Raw genomic sequence first — 20720 nt, 5'->3', positions numbered from 1 at the left:
GCATCCTTAGAACAATGTCTTTATGACAGACTAAAAATGCATGAGGCTGTGGGGCTGGAGATTCTTAGGATTTTTATATTCCCCTCTTGCTTTGCTTTTACTTTTTGGTTTTTTTTTTTTCCTTCTTTCCTTCTTTCAGGAAAGGGAAAAATAGCCAAGAAAGACTGTTCTCTCTCTGCTTTTAACTTGCAACAGGTCCATGTAAAATGGTGCTGTGTGGGAGAAGGTTTTGCTTGGTTAAAGTGGGAGGTAGCAGTCACAGCAAACAAACTCAGTGTATAAATTACAAAACTGAATCAACTCAGTAATATCTCCAGCTGTGATTAGTTTTTCATTATTCGTAATCTCAGCAGCACATCTTTATTTTACTCTAAGATACATTTCAGAAGTTTTCTGAGCCATTCAAATACTACCTACTTATTGTCTCAAGCCCAATTTCATAAGACATTGATTGGAGTGGGGGTATAATTAGTATTTTATGACTGAAGAGTTTACTAGGGAGAAAAAAAAGAGAGGAAAAAAAAGGCTGAATAAGCTTAAATAACCACCTGAAACCTCTGCAACCTGAAAAGTCAGGCTTCATTCTGAGAAAGTTGAGCTTTTCCATTTCTGTGGCAAGATACTGACATCCAGTGGCCAATTAGGCTAATTATAGGTTGCCTTTTTTGGGGGATCTCAGCTGCTTTTGGTACTCCCAGCCCAGGTAAGCTGCAGTGACACAAACACCCCTTCTGAGCTCACCTCAACCCCCTCCATTTGGTGCTGCTTTAGCACCAGAAGCAGCTGCCTGTATGCCAATGCCAGCAGAGCTTTTCCAGGCTGTGTGATAGCACCAGAGACTATGGCAGGCATGGGATGACAAGGAATTTTTCCTAATAGGAAGCATGTGGTATGGGCTTATAACATAACAGACAGACAGGTGTACTGGGGAAGCATTAGCCCTTGTGACTGTGTTAGTCTATTTCTGATCACAAGAGGGGACCATCAGCCACTTCTGGTAGTTTAGCTTCCCACTGGCCTGGTTAAACAGCTTTTTGTCTCCAGCTCACTAACAGAGGGAAAACAAACCCATCTCTATTGCTGTCAAACCAAGAAAGAACTTAGCAGGAAGAAGAAAAACAGATAGACTGCAATCAATTAGAGTCACACTTGGCAGAATAAGTCCAAACCCACAGCTATAAATGCACCTCAGTGGCAATTTTCAGCACTAATGAACACAAAGGCAGATGCACTATGATTACATAGCTGAAAACAAAGCAATGTGAGGATCAGAACAGCACAGGCATTTCCCTTCTGTGGTATCCAGCCCAGGATGGCAGCAGTGGTTATGGTTATCAAAGAACCTCAATTTATTCTCTACCTCTACTGAGTTTTGCAGTTGTGTCCCTATGTGCAATAAAATAATCCTTCCAAAACACAGAAGGGGAAGAGCAAGCCCATGCTCTGCCATATCCAACACACTCTAGGAATAAATTACATACCCAAGACTACAAAGTGGGAATGTTTCCAAATATAGTGGAGTCTGTTCTTTGAAGCTGGATTGCCTTGAGTTGTTTTAAAAACTTTCCATTCTAGGCAGGTACTAGTGGGACACTCACTCAGAACTGAAATTATGTGGCCCAGCAGGAGCCCTATCTCCTGATGAATATTAAAGAAGCACAGTCAGTGGTGCAGCCTTCCAACACACTGCTTACCTCTCATCCGTGTTCTTCTAACAGGAGAAGGTTACTTGGTGTGTCTGCTCCTGCTCATGCAGCACGAGCTTTGACTCCTTCTATCAAAAAACCTGTTTTTTTCTTATCCTATGCTTCCCACCTTGTGTGGAAGGCACACTGGGTGTCCAGCAGAACAGGGAACCTACCTCCAGCTATCCTGTTTTGTCATTCCAGCTGAAGCATGGTGGTTTAACACTGTCTAAACATAATGCCCTCATCCTCCCCACATGATCTATAAATTAACATTCAGATTGCAGAGTCTGTATAACTGCATTTGAGCATGGAAATAGGGTGGTTGTACATGGGAGAGCAAATATTTGAGATGGAACTCTTACATACAGGCAAACGCCCGTGCACATTGTTGTACACTCCTACTGTCAGTCGCCTCACTCTTAATTTCTCAGTACCGTGGAAATATTTGGCTACTAAACTCTCCATTACAGTTACAGATGCTTTTATGAGGTTGGAGTCCCTGTGAGTACCTCAGTTTCTGCTTCAAAACAGACTTTTATTGCCTATGGAGGTGCTGAGTTAAGCAAGGAGAAAGAAATGAGTTGTGTTTTATTCTTTGCCTTCCTCTGAATGGGCTATAAAGCATACAGGCATTCTGCTCCAGCTTCAGCACAGCTGTCTCTATTTACTTATTTTCATTACTCCTTTAATTCACCAAAGGACTTTGAATATGTTGAGTTTCTTACCTGATATAATCAAAGTATTCTTTGTGCTGATTCCGATAAAAAACAGACAGTTTGAGCATACGGCCTGCAATCACTTCAGCTTTTTCCAATAGCTGTGTTAGGTGAACTTTTGAATAATCTGGAAAGGAAAGACAAACTGCTAGTACAGGGGGCAGGAAAATCCACAACACTCTCCAAAAGCCACAGACACATGCAGACTGAAAACTTGGTAATATACATCACATCATGCCCCAGTTTTCAACAGTGGCAACAAGCAAATCAGATGGCAGGAGCAGGTGTTTGTGATTCTCCGCACTCCTTCCTCATGAAGACTCTGCAAGCCTGCAGCCACTTTCAGCTCAGGATTTCCTGTGTTAGAGCTGGTTTCCCTGTATTTGGGACTGCAGTGCAGCTCAGGACTGCAGAGGAGCTCAGGACTGCCCTCTCTGGCTCATATCAGCTGATAAACTGTTAGTTACAATATACATGGTTGTGAGCCGATAACCAATGGCAGTACTAACAAAGCTTGCTCAGGACCCAGCTTAAATGGCTTCCCAACCAACATGGGATTCATACTGAGCTTGTCTCAGTCCTCAGATTTCACACAGGTTTACATAGTGGCAGCAAGTCTTGTTCATCCAAAGGAAGCCTTTTAAATCAAATACAGGCCAAAGTGACCCTCAAGATGGGCTGTTGATGGTGCTGAGGCTTTGCAGCATTCAGAAAAGGCAGAATGTCTTAAGCTGTCAGGGAGCTGCCCTTCTACCTGACCCCACAGGTGCTGGTAGCCAGTGACAGGCACACAGGTGGCCCTTTCCTAGCCTGGCACAAGCAGTGGTGCCAGGCACAGCACTTTGGGACAGCTAAGCATTGCACAAGCAAAGGGCAGTCCAGCTGCCTCCGCTTAACATGCCAAACCTCAGCACATACAAAGCCTAAAGTGTGAATTCCAGTTTCCAGGGGTGACTATTGAAGGGCACCAGCACAGCTGGCACTGGCAGGTGCCCAGCCCAGGGTGGCAGCAGAGGCAGCACCCATCGACTCCAGGCTGTGGACCAGGATCCCTCAGCTGTTACCTGCGGTGCAGAACTCGATGATTTCGCTCCACTCGGACACGACGTAGTCGCCATCGACCTGCTTGGAGGCCGTCTGCACCGCCACCGTGTACTCCGTCCTGGGGCTCAGGAACCAGTGCCCGCGCACCGTCATGGGCAGCGGAACCGCCTTGGCCACCAGCTTGGTGGGCACGTCCTGCACAAACAAAACACCGAGGGACACGCAGGTCAGCAGTGACACCAAACCAATCTGCCACCCTTTCCTTCTCTGCTTTGGCAGTAGCTCCCAACCCTGGCTCTTCTCTGCAAACTTGAGTTATTTCCCACAGTTTGTGGGTGCAGCAAGGTGAGCAGTACCAGAGGACTGTGGTGTAAGGCCTGTTCTAAGAGACATGGGGATAACCTGCATGTATGAATGAATGATTTGTTCCAAGTAATACTATTATATATAGCCCAAATATATAATGCTCTCTCGGGTCATTTATGCTTACATATGCAAACAAAGAAAGACACTATTGAGAACAAAGCTATCTTAATTTAAGAGATTCTTGTGCTCTCACTGGTTTCTTTCGGCCAATATAATCAAACAAAATTCCTCCTGCTGTCAATCAGTCCAGCTACAATGCTGCTGCTACCTTCGAAACTAAATTTCAACAGAGATAATTAAACACACTGCAGAGTAACTATGGTTGGTTCACATCTTTCAAAATACCCTTCTGTACAGCAATGGCCAGAAGAAGCAAACAGCTTGAGCCTATCATTGAACTTCTTGCTTTCCCCTCCACTGCCCCTTAAAATCCTCTATTTTGCTCTTCTCGGATATCACAGCCCCAGGGTGCAACCAAGAAAAATAGCTGCTTGTTGTGGTTGAAATACTTGATTTCTACAGTACCAAAGCCTTTGGTACAGACCACCAAAGGACAGAAAAAATGGAACAATGGGACATTTTATGCAAGACCTGCGGAGGAAAGGACTCACAATGGAGTTTAATGATTCTCTGTAGTGTACCTGAGGAGCTGTGATAGAATGAGAGATATTTATTACTGAATATTCACCAGTAATAACAGAATTGTTATAATAATAATTTCACAGCTGCCATGTGAAAAGTGGGCACTTTAAATGACATCCTTAACTGTCCACCTATAAATCCTAGTCCACAATCATCTACCTATATATAGTAGTCCTACACTAGGACTATAGGTAGATAGTAGTCCTATAGCATAGTAGACTTTTAATGAAAAAAGGAATAGAAGGGAGATATTTCCTGGTCATGATCTCTAAGCGAGATCTGAAGGATTTTTTTTCCCCTTGTCTTCTATTATGGAAGAAGATCTTTCTCCTTTTGTTTTCCTATCAACAGAAATTATCTTCAGTTTTTGTATTAAGAAACTGTAAAATTAGCAGCTTGGGATATGACAAGAATTGATGTAATTGAGTGATAATCCAGGGTAAAATTTTGTTGTCATGATTTCTCTTTTGCCAATTACCATTTAAATCAAATACTATTTGGGTAAAAACTTTATCTGAAAAGGAGAGAGTTGTGCATGCTACAATTCATAATATGTAGAGAAAAATTACAAAGGAAAAAAAAAAACAAACACCAAATGACATTTGAAGCTACCACCCCAAAAGGCATCCCACTGGACTGAGTCTGCTACTGCTAATGCAGCCAGCAGGTGCCACAGTTAACACCATTGCTCTTCCTGTCACCTCTTCCTGGGTTATTGTAAAAGAGCTCCCACCTGGGTCAGAGCTCTGTGCTCACACCCCAGAGGTGGCTTTTCCCCCATTAATTTTGTCAGTTTTCATTTAACATTAAAAGCCTTGTTGCCCCATGTGTCAAAGCTTTACCCTCCAGCTGTGCATCAGCTACCTCTTTTAACCATACCAAAAAAAGGGAAGGACTACCAAAAAAGTGAAAAGGGTAAAAAGAAGGGGGCAGACCACCACAGACCTGAGGGGTTTATGTCTTGCACAGCTGGAGAGAAGGGGCAGATGTGATGCTTCTCACAACTCTAATCTGCTGTTTTTTTCCTAAGAAAACACTAATTTTTTAAAGGCCACAATAGAGAAGAAATATTCAAATGTTCACATTGAGGATCCTCTGGGGATTCTCCACTTCTCCCTTTCATCTTCTGCTCAGCTCTCATTCCTGGCTGAGCCACCAAAGAAGTGCAAAGCAGGTACTGTGCCAGCTCAAGGAGAGCCAGGATTCTGGAGTGGCAGATGGTTGCTCCACTACCAGCACCCACCAGACAGCTCCAAAGGTACCTGGATGGCAATAATGTCTAAGAACAGCCTGGGAGCTTTGAATAACTAAGTAGCAGCAAGATGTATGAGTCACTCTACTCTCCTTTTTGGGAAAAGAGGCAGCTTTCAGTCTTCAACTTTCTCCCATTTCATGTTACCCTTCCCTTTGCCAGGTCGTCTTGTAGAACACATAATCGGAACTCAGCAAACCCGGATTCTAGTCCCAGTTTTGTTAAATATTTGAGTATTTTTCTTATTACATGGGAGTAATCATATTTCTATATTTTGAAAAAGAGAGGAGATATGCAAAATGAATTGAAAAGAAGACAAAAATGTTATTGCAATTCTAGTCTTTGTACACCACTACCAATACAAACCTTCTCTTTCACAGAGATGATGATAGTCAAAAAGAATAAAAATTTATGCACCTCAAGTATACATTATATATTTACCAAGAGAAACAGTATTGGAAGGTTGAATCATTCCCAGTTATACAAGAAATCAAAGAGCTCCCTTTCCTGAGGTACAGCATGGATCTATCAGGTGAAGTCTATATCCCAAGTAACTTACAGCCATCTGAGCAAACTGATACTTAATGTTAATTCTGTCTAAGTTAGAAAACAAGCAGGTCCCCTGTGTTAACACCTGTGACAGAGATGGGCACTTGCAGTGCTTTACCCTACCTGTAAGCTAGGTAAGGATGGATTCTCCTTGCACAGGCCAGGGTGCTGGATGGCTCCTAGGAGTAAATCCCAACGCTCTGTTTTAAATCTGTGCAGTTGGGCTCGTTGTTTTGTCTCTAAAAAAGCTCTACTAGGAGCAAGGACAGTGCTATCCCCCTCCTTTATGCAAAAGCTTTGTTAGGAAGTCAGGGCATGGGTGGAGACTGAAGTCAGTTCCCGGCTGTGAGCATTCAGTGCTGGGCTATCAGCTCCTGCTGCTGAGCTTCAGCTGGGAAACTCCTATGGCCAACCTTAGAGGGAGGAAGGATGCTTGTCTTGAACCACACCTGGCTTACACACTTGGAATCTGAGCACTTCAATTATCAACCAAAGTTCATTCTAGAAGTTGTGCTAGAAATTGCTTAGTACTGAAGATGCATGAAAGCAACACCCACATGCTCTGGCACAAAGCTGGATTATTCAGTCTATGTTTTACTATTGTCCACCCTCTCTCTACTCCCTGGATCTCTGTCATTCAAGCTTGGGAATAAAACCATCAAAAAATCACACAAAAAAAAATCTTAAACAAGTCACTAACAAAATTAATAGCAATAAATTTTTAGTTAATTCTGACAAGACATCCAAATTATTCATAATTTTAATTGTAGATTTTAGTCTCCTGTTCTCACAAAACCAATTACCTTTGTCCTTTGACTAAACACTACTGCACAATAAAAAGCTAGGGAATTGCTGAGAAACACAAAATAAATCTAATAGCTTTTCTTTATTCTACTACCAATATAATTTCTCCCCCTTCCATTCTAGTCTCATTGCTGTGATAAAGATTCTGAAGTGTATGTGGTGTTTGCTCTACTAGGATGGCTCTACTTTTCACAAAAATAAATGTTCCAAGAATACACCAGTTAGCACATGAATGAAAAAACATATAGAATAATAAAATACATTAAATTAGAAAGAATCTATCTCACTTTAGAGAGTATATTTATTTCTGCAGTGTAAAATGGGAATTTCAATTCAAAGGCAGTCAGTCCAAAATTAGTAAGAAAAAAGCAAAAGTATCCTACTTTATTTGCTATTGCTATTAAAAATGGGGCATAATACATGCCTATTATAACATTAGGTTTAGTAGTGCTTCACACACTGGTTCCTAGCAACTGCAACAACATGGCCAAAAATGTAAAATTCTCAATTTCAATAAACAGTAAGTGATTTTTCATTACTCTTACTGCATATGTTACTTCCAACCAAAAACAACAACAACAAAAGGTCAAATAAGAAAATTATAAACCTGCCATTAACAGAAATCTCATGAAAAATACTCTCACAATAAAAAGCCTCAGAGAAATTGGTGGCAATATCTTCTGTTTATCTCACTGGCTTAGAAACCAACAGTTATTTAGGTGCTGAGAAAATTACAGCCCTTACATTTGTTTGGACAGTTATTTGTGCCTTGGCAAACCTTATCTTTTAGACAATGCCAACATAATTTTTAAATTTGAAGAATGTTCTATCTCAATGTTTCTCTAGACATCTCAGTATTTCAACTGTTCTGAGGTCAAAGCAAATTTTGCTGGATTTGGTAAGTAAAGCATTTGCAGATCTTGCAATGCCTTCAATATGTTCCTGCACCAGAGGCTTGAGGAAAGACGCCAGATGAATATTCAGGTCACAGTGCTGAATGCTGCAAACTAAAATTGCTGGAAGCCTTCCTGAAGTGCATTAGAATTTGTGGCTCTTCTGTTAGAATGATATGTGTTGCTCTCAGGAGTCTGTCACTGAATAAGGACAGGCAGAGAATACACACATTTTGTAAATAATGATGAAGAACCAGTCAGGAATAAAAATGGCAGTCTTGCACTACATTGTAGAGGTACCAAAAATGCTTTCAAATGAAACAGAAAAGGTAATGTGCAGTCTTCTGTGAAACAATGTATTTTTGTGTACATGCACACGGGCTGGAGACAGAGAAGGTACTTTGGTAAACCAAAATTCCACCAGATTAATCATAACCCACCTTTGCTGGATATCCAGTTCCTGTTTCCCATGGCCTGGCTTTGAAAGGGTAATAAAACAGAGATTCATGTGTTTAAAATCAAGCATTTGTGCCTTGATTTTTAAATGAAAATTACCTTGTGTTTGAATTTGTTGGAATTCTTGTTTTCTTTCTTGTTGAGATCGATGAAGTAATGAGTAATGCGATCCTTGGATTTAGAATCCATGTCCCAAGAAATCTTGAAGGAGTCACATGTGATGTTACTTATTTTGATGTTGTGTGGGACTGGAAGCTCCTCCATCTCTGCAATCCCACTATCTTGTGATTTATTCCCTGCATGGAAAAGAAGCACAATTAGTTCAGTGAAGGACCCAAATAAGGACAATTAGTTCAGTATTTTGTGTGCTACAGTACCAGCACATCCCTGAACAGCCTCTCACAAATTCTCACAGGGGGTCCCCAGCAGCCACTGGGGTACAGTTACACAAGTCTGGGTGTCAGTGATGGAAAGCACTGGAAAAGGATGAAATTCCTCAGGTGAATAGGCACTAATAACATGGTGCACAGAGTGGCTGCCATCACCACTGTGTGTGCTTGCAGGCTGACAGGACAAAGCACCTGAAGCTATCAAGTGCTCCAAGGTTCAGTTAAGGAGCCAGCAATGCCCACAGTTAACATAATGGCCCCATTCATATCTGTCAGCCACTTAAACACAAACAGAAATCATATCCATCCTTAAACCACACTTCAAGTACAAAACACGGCCAATCTCTGCAAGGTTTATAGATGGTGGATGCATATACACATATGAGCACATATTTAAAACAGCAACTCCTTTGAAATGAAACAATTAACACTTTGATGAGCCACAGCAAAAGGAACACACAAGCAAACTTCATTTTCTGTTTTTTATCCTTCCCAGTTTTCCAGCTGAGACCCAGCAGTTTTCTTGGGAAGATTTTTTCTAAGTACATATGGGAGATGAACAAATGACCATTGACCCCAAAAAGAATCACTGGTTCTAAATTTAGGTCTCCCCTTAGTTCCCAAGGCAATTTTATAGTTAAACATTCCATGAACATTAGAATTCAGAAATGTTAGGTGTTCTTGCACTTACATAACCCTCAAGTAAAAAGCGAACAAATGGAAAAAAAACCAACCCAGTAAGATGAGAAAAAATACTGGGTAAAAAAATGAACAAATCTATATGATGTAAGAGAAGAAGTAAAGAAACAGAACAGAAAAAAATGAAAATTGAATATAGATAAGGACAGATAGAATCAAAGCTACAGTATCTGTAAGAAACTCAGGAAAGCTCCCAAATGATGAAGATGGGAAACTCATGCAGGGATGTGAGGCAATGCATTGCCAGAATTATTCAGAGTCACATCTAATTATAGAAAAAGATAGCATTTATACTTTCATCATAACTGATAAAAAATGACAAAAAAACTAAACTCAGAGGTGTTTGGGCAGTAATAAAAGTAAAAACTTTACTTGGAACACATTAGGAACATTTCAGCCTCTCATCATACTCTGCCAAAGAATTATTTCAGCACTTCAATGCAGGAATATTACTGTTGGCCTGATTGCTCAAAATTCTGCTCATAGATATGTGAAATTCAATCACAGACTCTGCAAAATTCATAGATCTCCAGCTAGTATTGTGAATAATGTATTTTTACTGATGACTTCAAGAACTAATAAAACTATTTTTCAATTTTTGTCTTATTTTATGCATTTATATCTAAAAGGTTGTCTATTCTTCAAACATCCTATTGCTCTTTTTTTTTTTTTTTCTTTTTCAACTAATACCAAAATCAGTTAGTGCATGGTTTTGCTCAAAATGCCCCCTATTTGTGCCATACCCAGTGACATTTTCAACAGCTGCACTGGCTGCAATACACTCAGAAATACCAGTCATTATTGAAAGCTTTCTCTTCGTATGAAAGACGTGGTAAGTGCTTTTCCCAACATGACATTTCAGAAAGCCAGCAGGGAGAAAATGGCACTGCTTTCCTTTGCAAGCAATTTGTATTTGAAAGATGACTGAAAGCTCTGCCGGGTACACTGAAAAGGCTTCATATGATTGGCTCTTCCAAGAGCAGGGCTCTGTGTTTAAGTAGAAGATGGAGTGTGGATGCTGAGGTTCTCAGAGCTGGAGAGTCGGACAGACTGAGACACTGAACACTGCATAGACCCTAAACAGACATGCAGCCAGGAAATACAAGCCATAAATCCACAATAGCTCAATGTGCAAATTGTTAACCTAAAAATGAGCCTCTGTATTCCATACCCAGGGCCTGAGCTGTGTTACAAACAGCCAAGGTAGTTTCAGCCTCAAGACATGTGCAAAGGAGTAATGACCATTGACAAAAACTAACAGAGAGAAAGAAACATTCTGGAGAACACCAGTGGCAAAGAGCAAAAGTGCTTCTGGAAATAGATATCATTTTCTGTTAGTATTAATATCTGGCACACATCTTCAGATATCTGCACTCCCATTCCTTTTAATTTCTTTGCTTTTGAATAAATAGCTGTAAGTAAATGTCAAGCAGAATATCTCCAGGTAATTTTTAGCGTTAGGGTAGGGGTTAGGGTTGAAAGAGTCAAAGAGCCTGCAGTTTCAGGAAAACTGGGGCTAAAGGCACACCAAGGCTATCCCAGCAGGGCCCCAACTTTGCTGCTCCTATATCTTTGTGATCTGGAATCCCATGGTGCTGGGTTAGGGGGAGGGTAGTGCTTAGACAGAAAACTAGGTGATACAACACACGCATTTTAGGGAAGTATAAAGACCACAAAGAAATCTAAGCACACCTAACATGCCAAGCTCCTGGAGAACCTCCATCTCTAACACTGCCCTCTTCCCCAGGACTGAAAGTTTGCTACAAAAAAGAAAGCCCAGATTCAGCGGTGATTGCTCTGTTCACCCAAGCCATGTCAGTTTGCATCCAAGCACCTCAAAGCAGCCTCTGGGTTGCTGCAATTTTTTATGGTGTGTGAGACATCCAGAAGCCACTGAATGAACTGGGAAAGACAAAAGCACAGGAAAGCCCTGATGATACCCCCCCACAAGCAGTGACTGGGAGGAAAGTCAGTGGAACCATGGTGACCACAATATCTGTGTGCCACCACAATATTCCCCTACACTGATGTAATTTCCCTCACTGGGGCTGCTGCCATGCAGGAGAGGGTGCACCAAGTGCTGGGTGTAGTGTCTGGGAACACACACAAGACATTAACTCCTGCAGCTACTTCTGTGAGCTGTCAGCTCCATGAAAACCCAGCAATGTGACGAGGGAAACGTGACTCAGGTTCATGAGCCAGAAATAAGTGAGACTGTACTCACAAAGTACAAAATTAAAAGCTAATGCTAGATTCCTAAAGCATTCTGGGAAGATCTCTGAAAATCAAAATATGTGTAGAGGAGGATGAGAAGCAATTTCCGAGACCCTGAAAGTTTAGGTTTATAGACAGATAGATAGATATAGATAAATAGATAGATAGATAGATACCAACAGCACATGTAATAAACACACTAAAGGCCAAACAGAATTTTATATCATGAATCACATTTGAAAAAAAAATCTCACCTTATTCAGATTTTAAAATGCATGCACCGGGGAAATCAGAATGTGGCTTTCTCAAGGTAACATTTTCAATACAATGAGAGATATTAGCTATGGTATTTTGAAGAAGAAATGTTTGATGAGAGGGGATCAATGTCTAAGAGCACACGTCTTAGGTACCATGACATAAGAAATCCTCTTATAGACGTGGATGCTAACAACTGAGAACAACTCACTTACAAACAGGAACTCCCATAACATGAACAGAGAAACCCTTAAACTTTATGAAATACAAAAGTTTCTACATTTACTTGTCTTGCTAATTCAATGGATAGGTTATATATCAGATCTATAGAGATAAAATATTGTAATTACAGAAATCTAATACAGACTGACAATATTTAAGTGTGTAATTGAGAGCCAATTCTCCAATTTACTGAGAAGGTACTTAATTTCCTCAAAAATTCAACAGAAGGGAGAAAACTTCATTCTGTATAACCATCAAAAATGAAAGGGAACTGCCAGGAAATTACATATGAGTTGCTACTTTAAATTTAACTAAGCAAAAATACAGTCTCATATTTTCCTCCTGTGCTGAGGGATGAATGGCTCCCAGTCCAACTGCTGGCTGTACAGAATTATTTTACAGAGCCAGGACAATATGTCCCCACCAAGCAAATAATTAACCTGAATACCAACATTTCAATGTTCACAGCAACACCTTGTTCAAGAGAGACAGTGAAATCACACAGAGGAAATACAAATGCAACAACATTCAAACAAATATTAAATCAAGGCTGTTATTTGTTAGGCTATGTAAGTGCACTTCTCTAGGATAGTTACTCTATTTCAAAGCTCAATTTTTTATCCATAACCACAGAAGTAATGTTGATGTTTTTGTTGTGCCTCTTTTCATGTACAAAAAAATGAGTGAAGAGTCTCGATTCTAAAGTATCTCTCTTCTCTCCCCCAGAATCCTGGTAAACTACCTCCCAACAGAGATTTTTATACTTATATAAGCATATTTAGGAATATTTTCTAAATAAGTATCCTTATAAAACTAATTCCTAAATTAGATGAAGAGAGAATGCCTGACCCTAGAAATCCTGTTAGAGGGATAAACCCCTCTAAACCTTCTCCTCATTTCCTCCCCATTGTCTGATACTACTGCTGTGCATTTTCTAGTACGAAATGTGCACTGTGTCAAATACTTTTTAAAAATAGTTTCAAGAATAAAGCATTACTTAATTAATATGTGTATCTATACTGAGTGGCTTTGAAATGTACATATACAGTTTTATCACATGGTTTTAACAGCTTAATTTATCTGTTTCCTGCTAATCTAGGACATTGACTTCAGCAGGAATATTCCACACACAAAGCAAAGAGAGCACAACTGGACTCTGCGAGTACAAATGTGCCTTCAGTACAGGCATCTTCTTCAGCTGAGAATGCCCCCCAGAGAGTGCCCACATAAACAAAGCACTGAGCAATCTCTGGAGTGCCTGGTTTCTGTGCTGAAAAATTTGTCTCAGCCCCTTACAAAGGACTCGATTCTTCCTCCTTCTCACCCGGAGGATGAATGCACTCCGCAAGTGGCGCCGTGATTCCCATCAGCAGCAGCCCAATCCCTCCCTGTGCCTCTGCCTGCCAGGGATGTGCAGGCTCCCAGCTCCTGCTCTCTCCAAGCCTGGTTTCCCAGTGCCTGCTGTCAGCAGGGGCCTGCAGCCCTGCTCTGCAGGCTGGGGGTGCAGCACAGCAGTGGGGGACCATGTGTGCCCACGGGAAACCGTGGGCTGTGAGCCCTGTGCTCCATCACCCATCCAGCTCAGGTGCTCCTTTGAACAAAATGCCCCTGGACAAAAGCAGATGGGACTTGAGGGGCTTTGTTTCCTCAAATGTGTGTGTTGCACCAACACCACTGGGAATATACAAGGCACAAGTGGCAAACCTGACAGCTAGCAGCAGCCAGCAAAGGTACCGTGGCACATTTTGGAACGTGGTTATGCTATCAGCACTGAAAGGCTTTGGTTTACAGCTCATTCTCTCAGCAGGCACTGAATACAACATTATGTTCAATAGGAAATTAAGTGTATCTTTACAGAGAAGGTTACTATAATTAGTAAGCAGAAATTAAATAGTCACATTATAAGATTTCTGTGGAATATAAATTTTGGCATAGATAGTAGATTCTCGACAGTGGATTTGTTGGGCCATATGTATAAATTCAAAACCTAAATATTTCTTAAATATGACAGCAGAAAGAGTAACAAGAACAGAACCAATATTCACTCCTGTGACAAGACCATAGATATCTTGAATTACACCTGGAATAATTTTGATACAAAATATGCATCTGTTAATCCAAAAGCAAAGGCTATTCTCCAAAAGATTTTATACCTATGACTTGCAATGATGTTTAGGTACAATTTTCATATCATGTACATAAAATACATACATGAATTTATATATATGTACATATATGAATTTTCCAGACTATTATGGAAACAGCTAATACTTTTCCTATGCTAAGAAAGACAAAAATACTGACAAAACATCCCCCCTGGGCAGTGAGCCTCCTCAAGCTCACTTTGCATCCAGTGAAGAGAGGCAGATTCCTAGATGGGGTAATCTGAGTACCTACAGGTAGCTCTCACATTTAACTTGGCCCTGGAGGAATCCATGCTTTTCAGAGAGTAGAGAGGGAGGTCACAGAGGCTAAGAGCTAGCTGAAGTTACCCTTTATAATAATTTCCTAAATTACACTCGTCAATTTGACTGATTCTCATGATGCACCAGCAATTTGCAAGATTTCTGCCAGAGAAAAAAGAAAATTCATGGGGATAAATACTACATTTTACATTGCAGTCAATTTCTGAACTCCTTAGCAAAGAAATCTATGTGTCATTGACTCAGAAATATCCTTTGACTAATACTTAAAAAGGGATAAACTTTTCAAGAATAATTTTTATGAATTTCTGTGTCAAATACATCATTTATTCCCACAATATTTTTTCTGAAAGCACTGATAGAATCAAATATCTCAGGACCATAAAAGCTTGAATGTGGATGAATTTATAACTTGCTAACTTCAATTATAGACAAATTATTTAATAACTGTAATTTATTTTAAATAAATAGTGTATTTAATTGCATCATTAAACTAATTCCTCAAAATAATTGTTTCCTCTCTTGCTATTACCAACGAGAAAATTCAGATATATCACTGTACATTGTCCTCTGATGCTATCAGCCAAATGGTCTAAATCAGCAACAATTCTTCCTTTGATTTTTGACCTATCCTTCTTTAGACCAAAAATTTAAGTAATGAATAGTAACATCTTCAGAAATAGCTAAATTATTTGCAAAAGTCTTATTGAAATCAATGGAATCTAAGCTGAGTCACTCAAGAACTTCTGAAAACATGGTTACCACTATGTACACAAACTCCACAAACCCAAAGCATAACACAAACCCTGACTGCAAATCAGATCAATGGCTAAATTGGCAAGGCTGACCTTATTCTTTCACTGAGATTTAATTGTTATTTGATATCCTGAAGTTATTTGACATCTTGGAAGTATTTAATATTTATACCTTACTCATTCAAAACTAAACCACATTTTCAGAATGTCAACAGCAGCCAAACCCCTAAATTGAATACTGAAATGGAAATAGATGAAGTCTCTGTTCATATAATTACCTTTTTTAGAGTTCCCCTTACTCCTATTAGATATTTTTTGAAGAATATTTGTAAAAAAACTGGAGGTCCCTATGCCTTTATAAAGTACTTTATGTCCCACAAGGTTGGGCCTTTATTATTGAATTTTTTCCTCTTTTCTCTTTGCAATTTTATTACAAGGGTTAACACAGTAATACGCTAATCTAAACACACACAGATTTATACAAAATTTAGTTCTCACTGTGTCAAAAATAAATGGAGAAAATATAAAAAAGGAGGACTTTAATTTTCAGATGGAAATATGCAACAGAAAGGCTCTAAATAATGAGGTAGGCACGTTTTTCTTCACTAAGCACTAGGAAACCTGTAAGACTGAAAAATTGCTTAGGCTAGAAGATTAAACTGCCATCCATGCTATGAGGACAACTCTCCCCTGTATCTAAGATTTGGAGATCTACTGAGATCCTTTGACCCTACCATCCTCTAAGGACTGACCAAATCCCTGGGTGGAGAGCTGAGAAGTGCTGGGCTCTCCTTTTATGACCCATGAATTCCAAACCCAAACAAACTGAATTGGCCAGACAAGCTGAGTGCAAATGTCACCGCCATCCATCAGCATCTTGCTCCTCATCTCGCTGCTAAGTGACTCCTGTATGCAAAACAATTTATACCCAGTTCCCTCTAACATTCTCAGCCTGCTTTTACTAAACATGGCTTCATTTTTTACTGTACCTTGTCATGTAAAGCTAAACAAACTTCTCTATGACCTTCTGTGAAAGGTCAGTTCATGATTTGTTGCAGTTGCAGTATGCAAAAAAAAAAAAAAAAATCTCCTACTGACAAACCATTGTTTTTCATGGCTCTGCCATCAGAGCCAGGCAAGGGCAATTCTGTCTTCTTGAAACCAAAAAGGACATCATTGTTGCAGGCCACAAACACTAAGCCACCACAGTATTTCCTCCTAATTAAATACTCCCATTTTGTTCAGCACAGCAAGCCTCCAGTACATGGGTAGTAAGTGGCTCTTCTCAGCATGTGCTGGCTACAAGATACATTTGAAAAACAAATTTTAATTAAAATGTGCATTTCTCAGTTGCTGAAAGGGAAAGAAGGTAACAAGGGATGTAAAAGGCTCTAAACCACCATCTTACTTAATTTAAATGCCATTTAAAAGTTAAAATTAACTTTTCAGTCTTTGCATAGACAACTAGTATTTGAGTTCAATGCATACCTCCAGTCATATTCTTTCCAAGATTTCCAAACTTGGAAAGTAAGTATGTTGGAAACTACTACAAAATCTCTCCCAGATCAACCTATCATATGCTCTTCATTCAGATCTCTATTATTATCTAGCCAATGTGATATTCTGACCACACTTCAGACTGCAGGCCCATTTTGTGGTGTATTTTTGTAAGGATGCTATCTCAGTGCTGTTCTGCTGAAAATTGGAATAAAATTTTTCAGCACACTCCCACCCTGTTGATTCCTAAAGGAGCAGATTTTGGAGCAGGAAGGGACACAAAGCTTTTAATGGCATGAGGTTTGTCTCTTCTGGTGAATAAAATGTACAGCTGTGTCTGAGACTGTGGGACTGCCTATGTCTCCAGGACTAACAACAAAGGAAAACAGATCTCAGATGAAGGCTCTGACTGTGTGACCCCAGACAAGTTGCTTGGGGCCAGATTCCGATCCAAGTGACACTGCTCTGGGTCACTGGCCTAATTGCTCCAGTGCTCTTCAGCTGACAGTGAAATTGAGGCAAAGCATTGCCCTTAGTTTTCCATTGCTTTTAATATTAACTGTGTATTAGAGAAGTGACTGGCCTTTCATGATTTGTGCCTCCACACGTCACTAAACAAAGGAGAGAGACAAACGGTTCCATTTTAGTTTATTACTGTGAACCTCATTCACATTGGTTTACCTCATTCTTTGGCTGGCAACAACTTGTGCCATTTACTGCAGCTGTGTCTTCATCTAAACCAAAAACGTGTTCTCTACTTCAAGTTGAGTCATGTGAGTTCAAATCTAGCAAGATGAGGCAGCCTTGTATTCACATGGGCTTTAATGTGACCTGCCAGCTTCCCTGAAACTGCAAGCGCCTTGATCACAAAAGGATTTTTTCATTTAAAGTCCACTTCCTTTCACCAAAGGGAAGCCCAGACAGAAAGGCAAAACTCATCCCTTGAAGGGCAGCAGAGAGAACTCAAGGCTGGGGAACATAGTTTTACTAAGCATTTTCCTTGGGAAAGTAGGGTGCTCAGCATGAGTGGGCTTTTGTAACTCTCTGGGTACCCTTGGCAGTCTGCAGCATGAATGAGCATTTCTTTACTTCAGTGCACTGGCAATTGCTGGGTGCTTTTCACACACATCTCCTGTAAGGAATGGGATTTGGCTCTGGTTTACACCAGTTTGTGCTTTTTAGCTGTGATTTGAAATGTATTACATATTCACAATAGTTCAGGAAATTCTACTTTGTAACTTGTACTGTTCTATTTTACATTTAAATTGTATGCCCATTTCAGACTTTCTCTCAGGCCCTAAGAAATAAAGGATATAGGGGTTTTGAGAGTCCTTTTTTGGCAGGAGTTGTTCTGTTTCATTTTTAGCTGGTTTCCTAGGGAAACTAAACATTGCCAAGGCCTTTAGATGCAGGCCTGCCACTGGTTGACTGTTTCTAACTTCTGCACCTCTGACAAGAGCAGAGAGCTCACAGATCACATAGGTTGCTGCCAGTTTCATTAAGCCAGGCAAGCATGCAGAAATGAGAGGATCCTGCTAAATACTCCTTATCAAGAGGAAGGCTGCAATGAGGTGAAGCTTTTCACTGTTACTAGAATATAAAGATGACATAGTTATGAATATTGTAGCCAAAAGAAATCTTTCAGCAGAGTCTTCACCACACTGGAATTCACCCCTCACTCAGACACAGTATAGCATACTGACCATGCATATTTATTAAAAGTCTCAGCCGTAGCTCATCAGCTTCCTGTCCTGATGGCATTTGTGACAGAACTCTCCTGTAGGTTACCGAATGAAAATTGTCTAATGGAGAGGACAAAACTCAAAGCGAAGTTTTGATTTAATTAAGTTAAAAGAAACCTACAACAATTCCAAAAACATCAGATTCAAATCTACGGTCCTCAATAGCTCTCAAATTGCTCTTTAAAAAAAGCACAGCTCAGTTGGATACTTACAATATTTCCATTATAAATTTTTCTGTAGTCTTATTATGCAGGCTATCAACAGCCATTGGACTGCAACAATGGCCCCAATCATGATCAAGACAAGACAAAAATTGATTAGCTATAGAGGAATAGCTGCACAACCTTCTACAAATTCACAATGCTAAACAAGTTCCCTTGGGTATGGTACTTAAAAAGAATTCATATTTAGATTAGTTTTTCATCTTTTGGATTTAGAGCATTTAAAAGCATCTCAAGGAATGCTTTCCAGTTCCCACTCCCTACCATATGAGCTAATCTAATAAGCATACTGAGATACACTGAAGGATTTAGTTTCCCTCTCTGGCTTCCATCTCCAGCACTGCATGCTTGCACCAGGGCTGACAGCCCCACCAGGCAGCCTGGGGGGCTCCCTGATGGTCTGCTCGAGGAAGCAACACAGAAAGCAGCTGAGCAGTACAGAATATACAAAAATAGAAAAAGGAGAATGACTACACATGGAGATCATGGTTCTGTCTTCCCTGCACTTGTCCAGTTGTGAGAAAGCAGAGCACTAGATATGTTCCTACCACACAAGCCCTGCTGGGCCACCTGGCTACGTGATGTGCCACAAAACCTGAAATTAAACTCTCATGCTCTAGAAAGGCTGTTCTACTCAGATCCCTGGATATCAAGCATGATTTAACAACTCCATGCTACCTAAACAGTGACAAAGAGAAGTACAGAAGCGACACATTCTTTGTGTCAGGCTCCCAAAGCATGGCACAGAGCTGTTCACAGACAGAGCAAACAAAGAACTGTAGTCAGAGTTTCAGGTGCCTCCATCTATGCGGGAAAGAAAGCAACATCTACACATGGGCAGAGGTGAGACAATCACAATAAATGCCATGAGAAATCTTACTGCCCAAACCTGTCCTTTCATGAGGAGTAAGGTGGTAACTGTGTCATCACAGCACAGGTAACATGGCCTAAAATTCCAGTATGTTCCACACAAGAGGGACATAAATTCCCTGTGATCTACTGGAATCAGTCAGCAGCCTGAGAAGATTTTCAGTTCCTGTGAAATATGGAACATATTCCATATTTAGAGATATGTCTTGGAATTACACTGGAGGTGTAAAGACTAGAAGTTCATCAGAAGCAGTGCTCTGAAAATCACATGCTTTCTACTCAACATCTATATTAAGCTACCAGCATAAAGTTCATCACAAAAGTGTAAGTACATAGTATTTACCTTATGTTGTCACATGGAAGATGTTCCTTAGTAGCATTAGAATATACAATCTGCTGCACACCCTGTGTTTAATTTTATCCCTTCCTTTATATAAACCCACATATAATTTCCCTTTACATAAGTTGCATTAAAAAGAACAACACAGCATGAGTCACTCCACAGATACTTGTACACTAGAACTTACAGCTGGCCAAGACTGAAAGAGCCTTTTAACATCTTTTAATCCTGCTTGTTTTGAAGTCCAAATGTTTTTGACTATGAGTACACATAGAAGTGAACTGTAAAAAAATCCTTTAAAAGAATAATCTTTTAAAAGTGTTCTTTCTAGCCGGAAGTTAAATGCAGATTATAAATACAGGTTAAATATATAAACAAGTATAAAAATCTATCTTATAAAAAAAGACAGAGTAAATTCAGACAAACTGCAACCTATAGAGACAAACTCCAAATGAGATGCCTATCTGTATGAAATAAGCTAGAACACACACACCAAAGACCAGGAAAATACAGCACTTGTAAGATCTTAATCATGCCACATTATGAATGCAAATTGGTTTTTACACAAACTCTTACTGAAGTCAACGGAATAGCTCAGGAAATAAATTTATGGGTTGTTTCAGATCATTGCAAACCAAAGAATTCTCCTAAGAAGAGTGCTTGGATATACAAAGGTTAATACT

General features: G+C 40.0%; 1 protein-coding gene across 4 annotated transcripts in view; it reads right to left on the bottom strand.

Moving 5' to 3' along the window:
* The window catches only part of PHYHIPL (phytanoyl-CoA 2-hydroxylase interacting protein like), a 54820-nt gene that overhangs the window by 2325 nt on the left and 31775 nt on the right, over positions 1-20720 (bottom strand). For all 4 annotated transcript variants that reach the window (XM_063164017.1, XM_063164015.1, XM_063164018.1 and 1 more), the window contains exons 2-4: positions 8510-8706; positions 3469-3643; positions 2414-2531 (exon numbers count right to left, since the gene is read on the bottom strand). In XM_063164017.1, the coding sequence (XP_063020087.1) occupies positions 2414-2531; positions 3469-3643; positions 8510-8674 (458 nt within the window). In that variant the 5' untranslated portion in view covers positions 8675-8706. The remainder of the gene's footprint in view (positions 1-2413; positions 2532-3468; positions 3644-8509; positions 8707-20720) is intronic.

Source organism: Melospiza melodia, chromosome 9, assembly GCF_035770615.1.
Source record: "Melospiza melodia melodia isolate bMelMel2 chromosome 9, bMelMel2.pri, whole genome shotgun sequence".
Taxonomy (NCBI): domain Eukaryota; kingdom Metazoa; phylum Chordata; class Aves; order Passeriformes; family Passerellidae; genus Melospiza; species Melospiza melodia.
The sequence above is the reverse complement of the archived record's forward strand: the minus strand, read 5'-3'. Positions and strand labels throughout refer to the sequence as shown.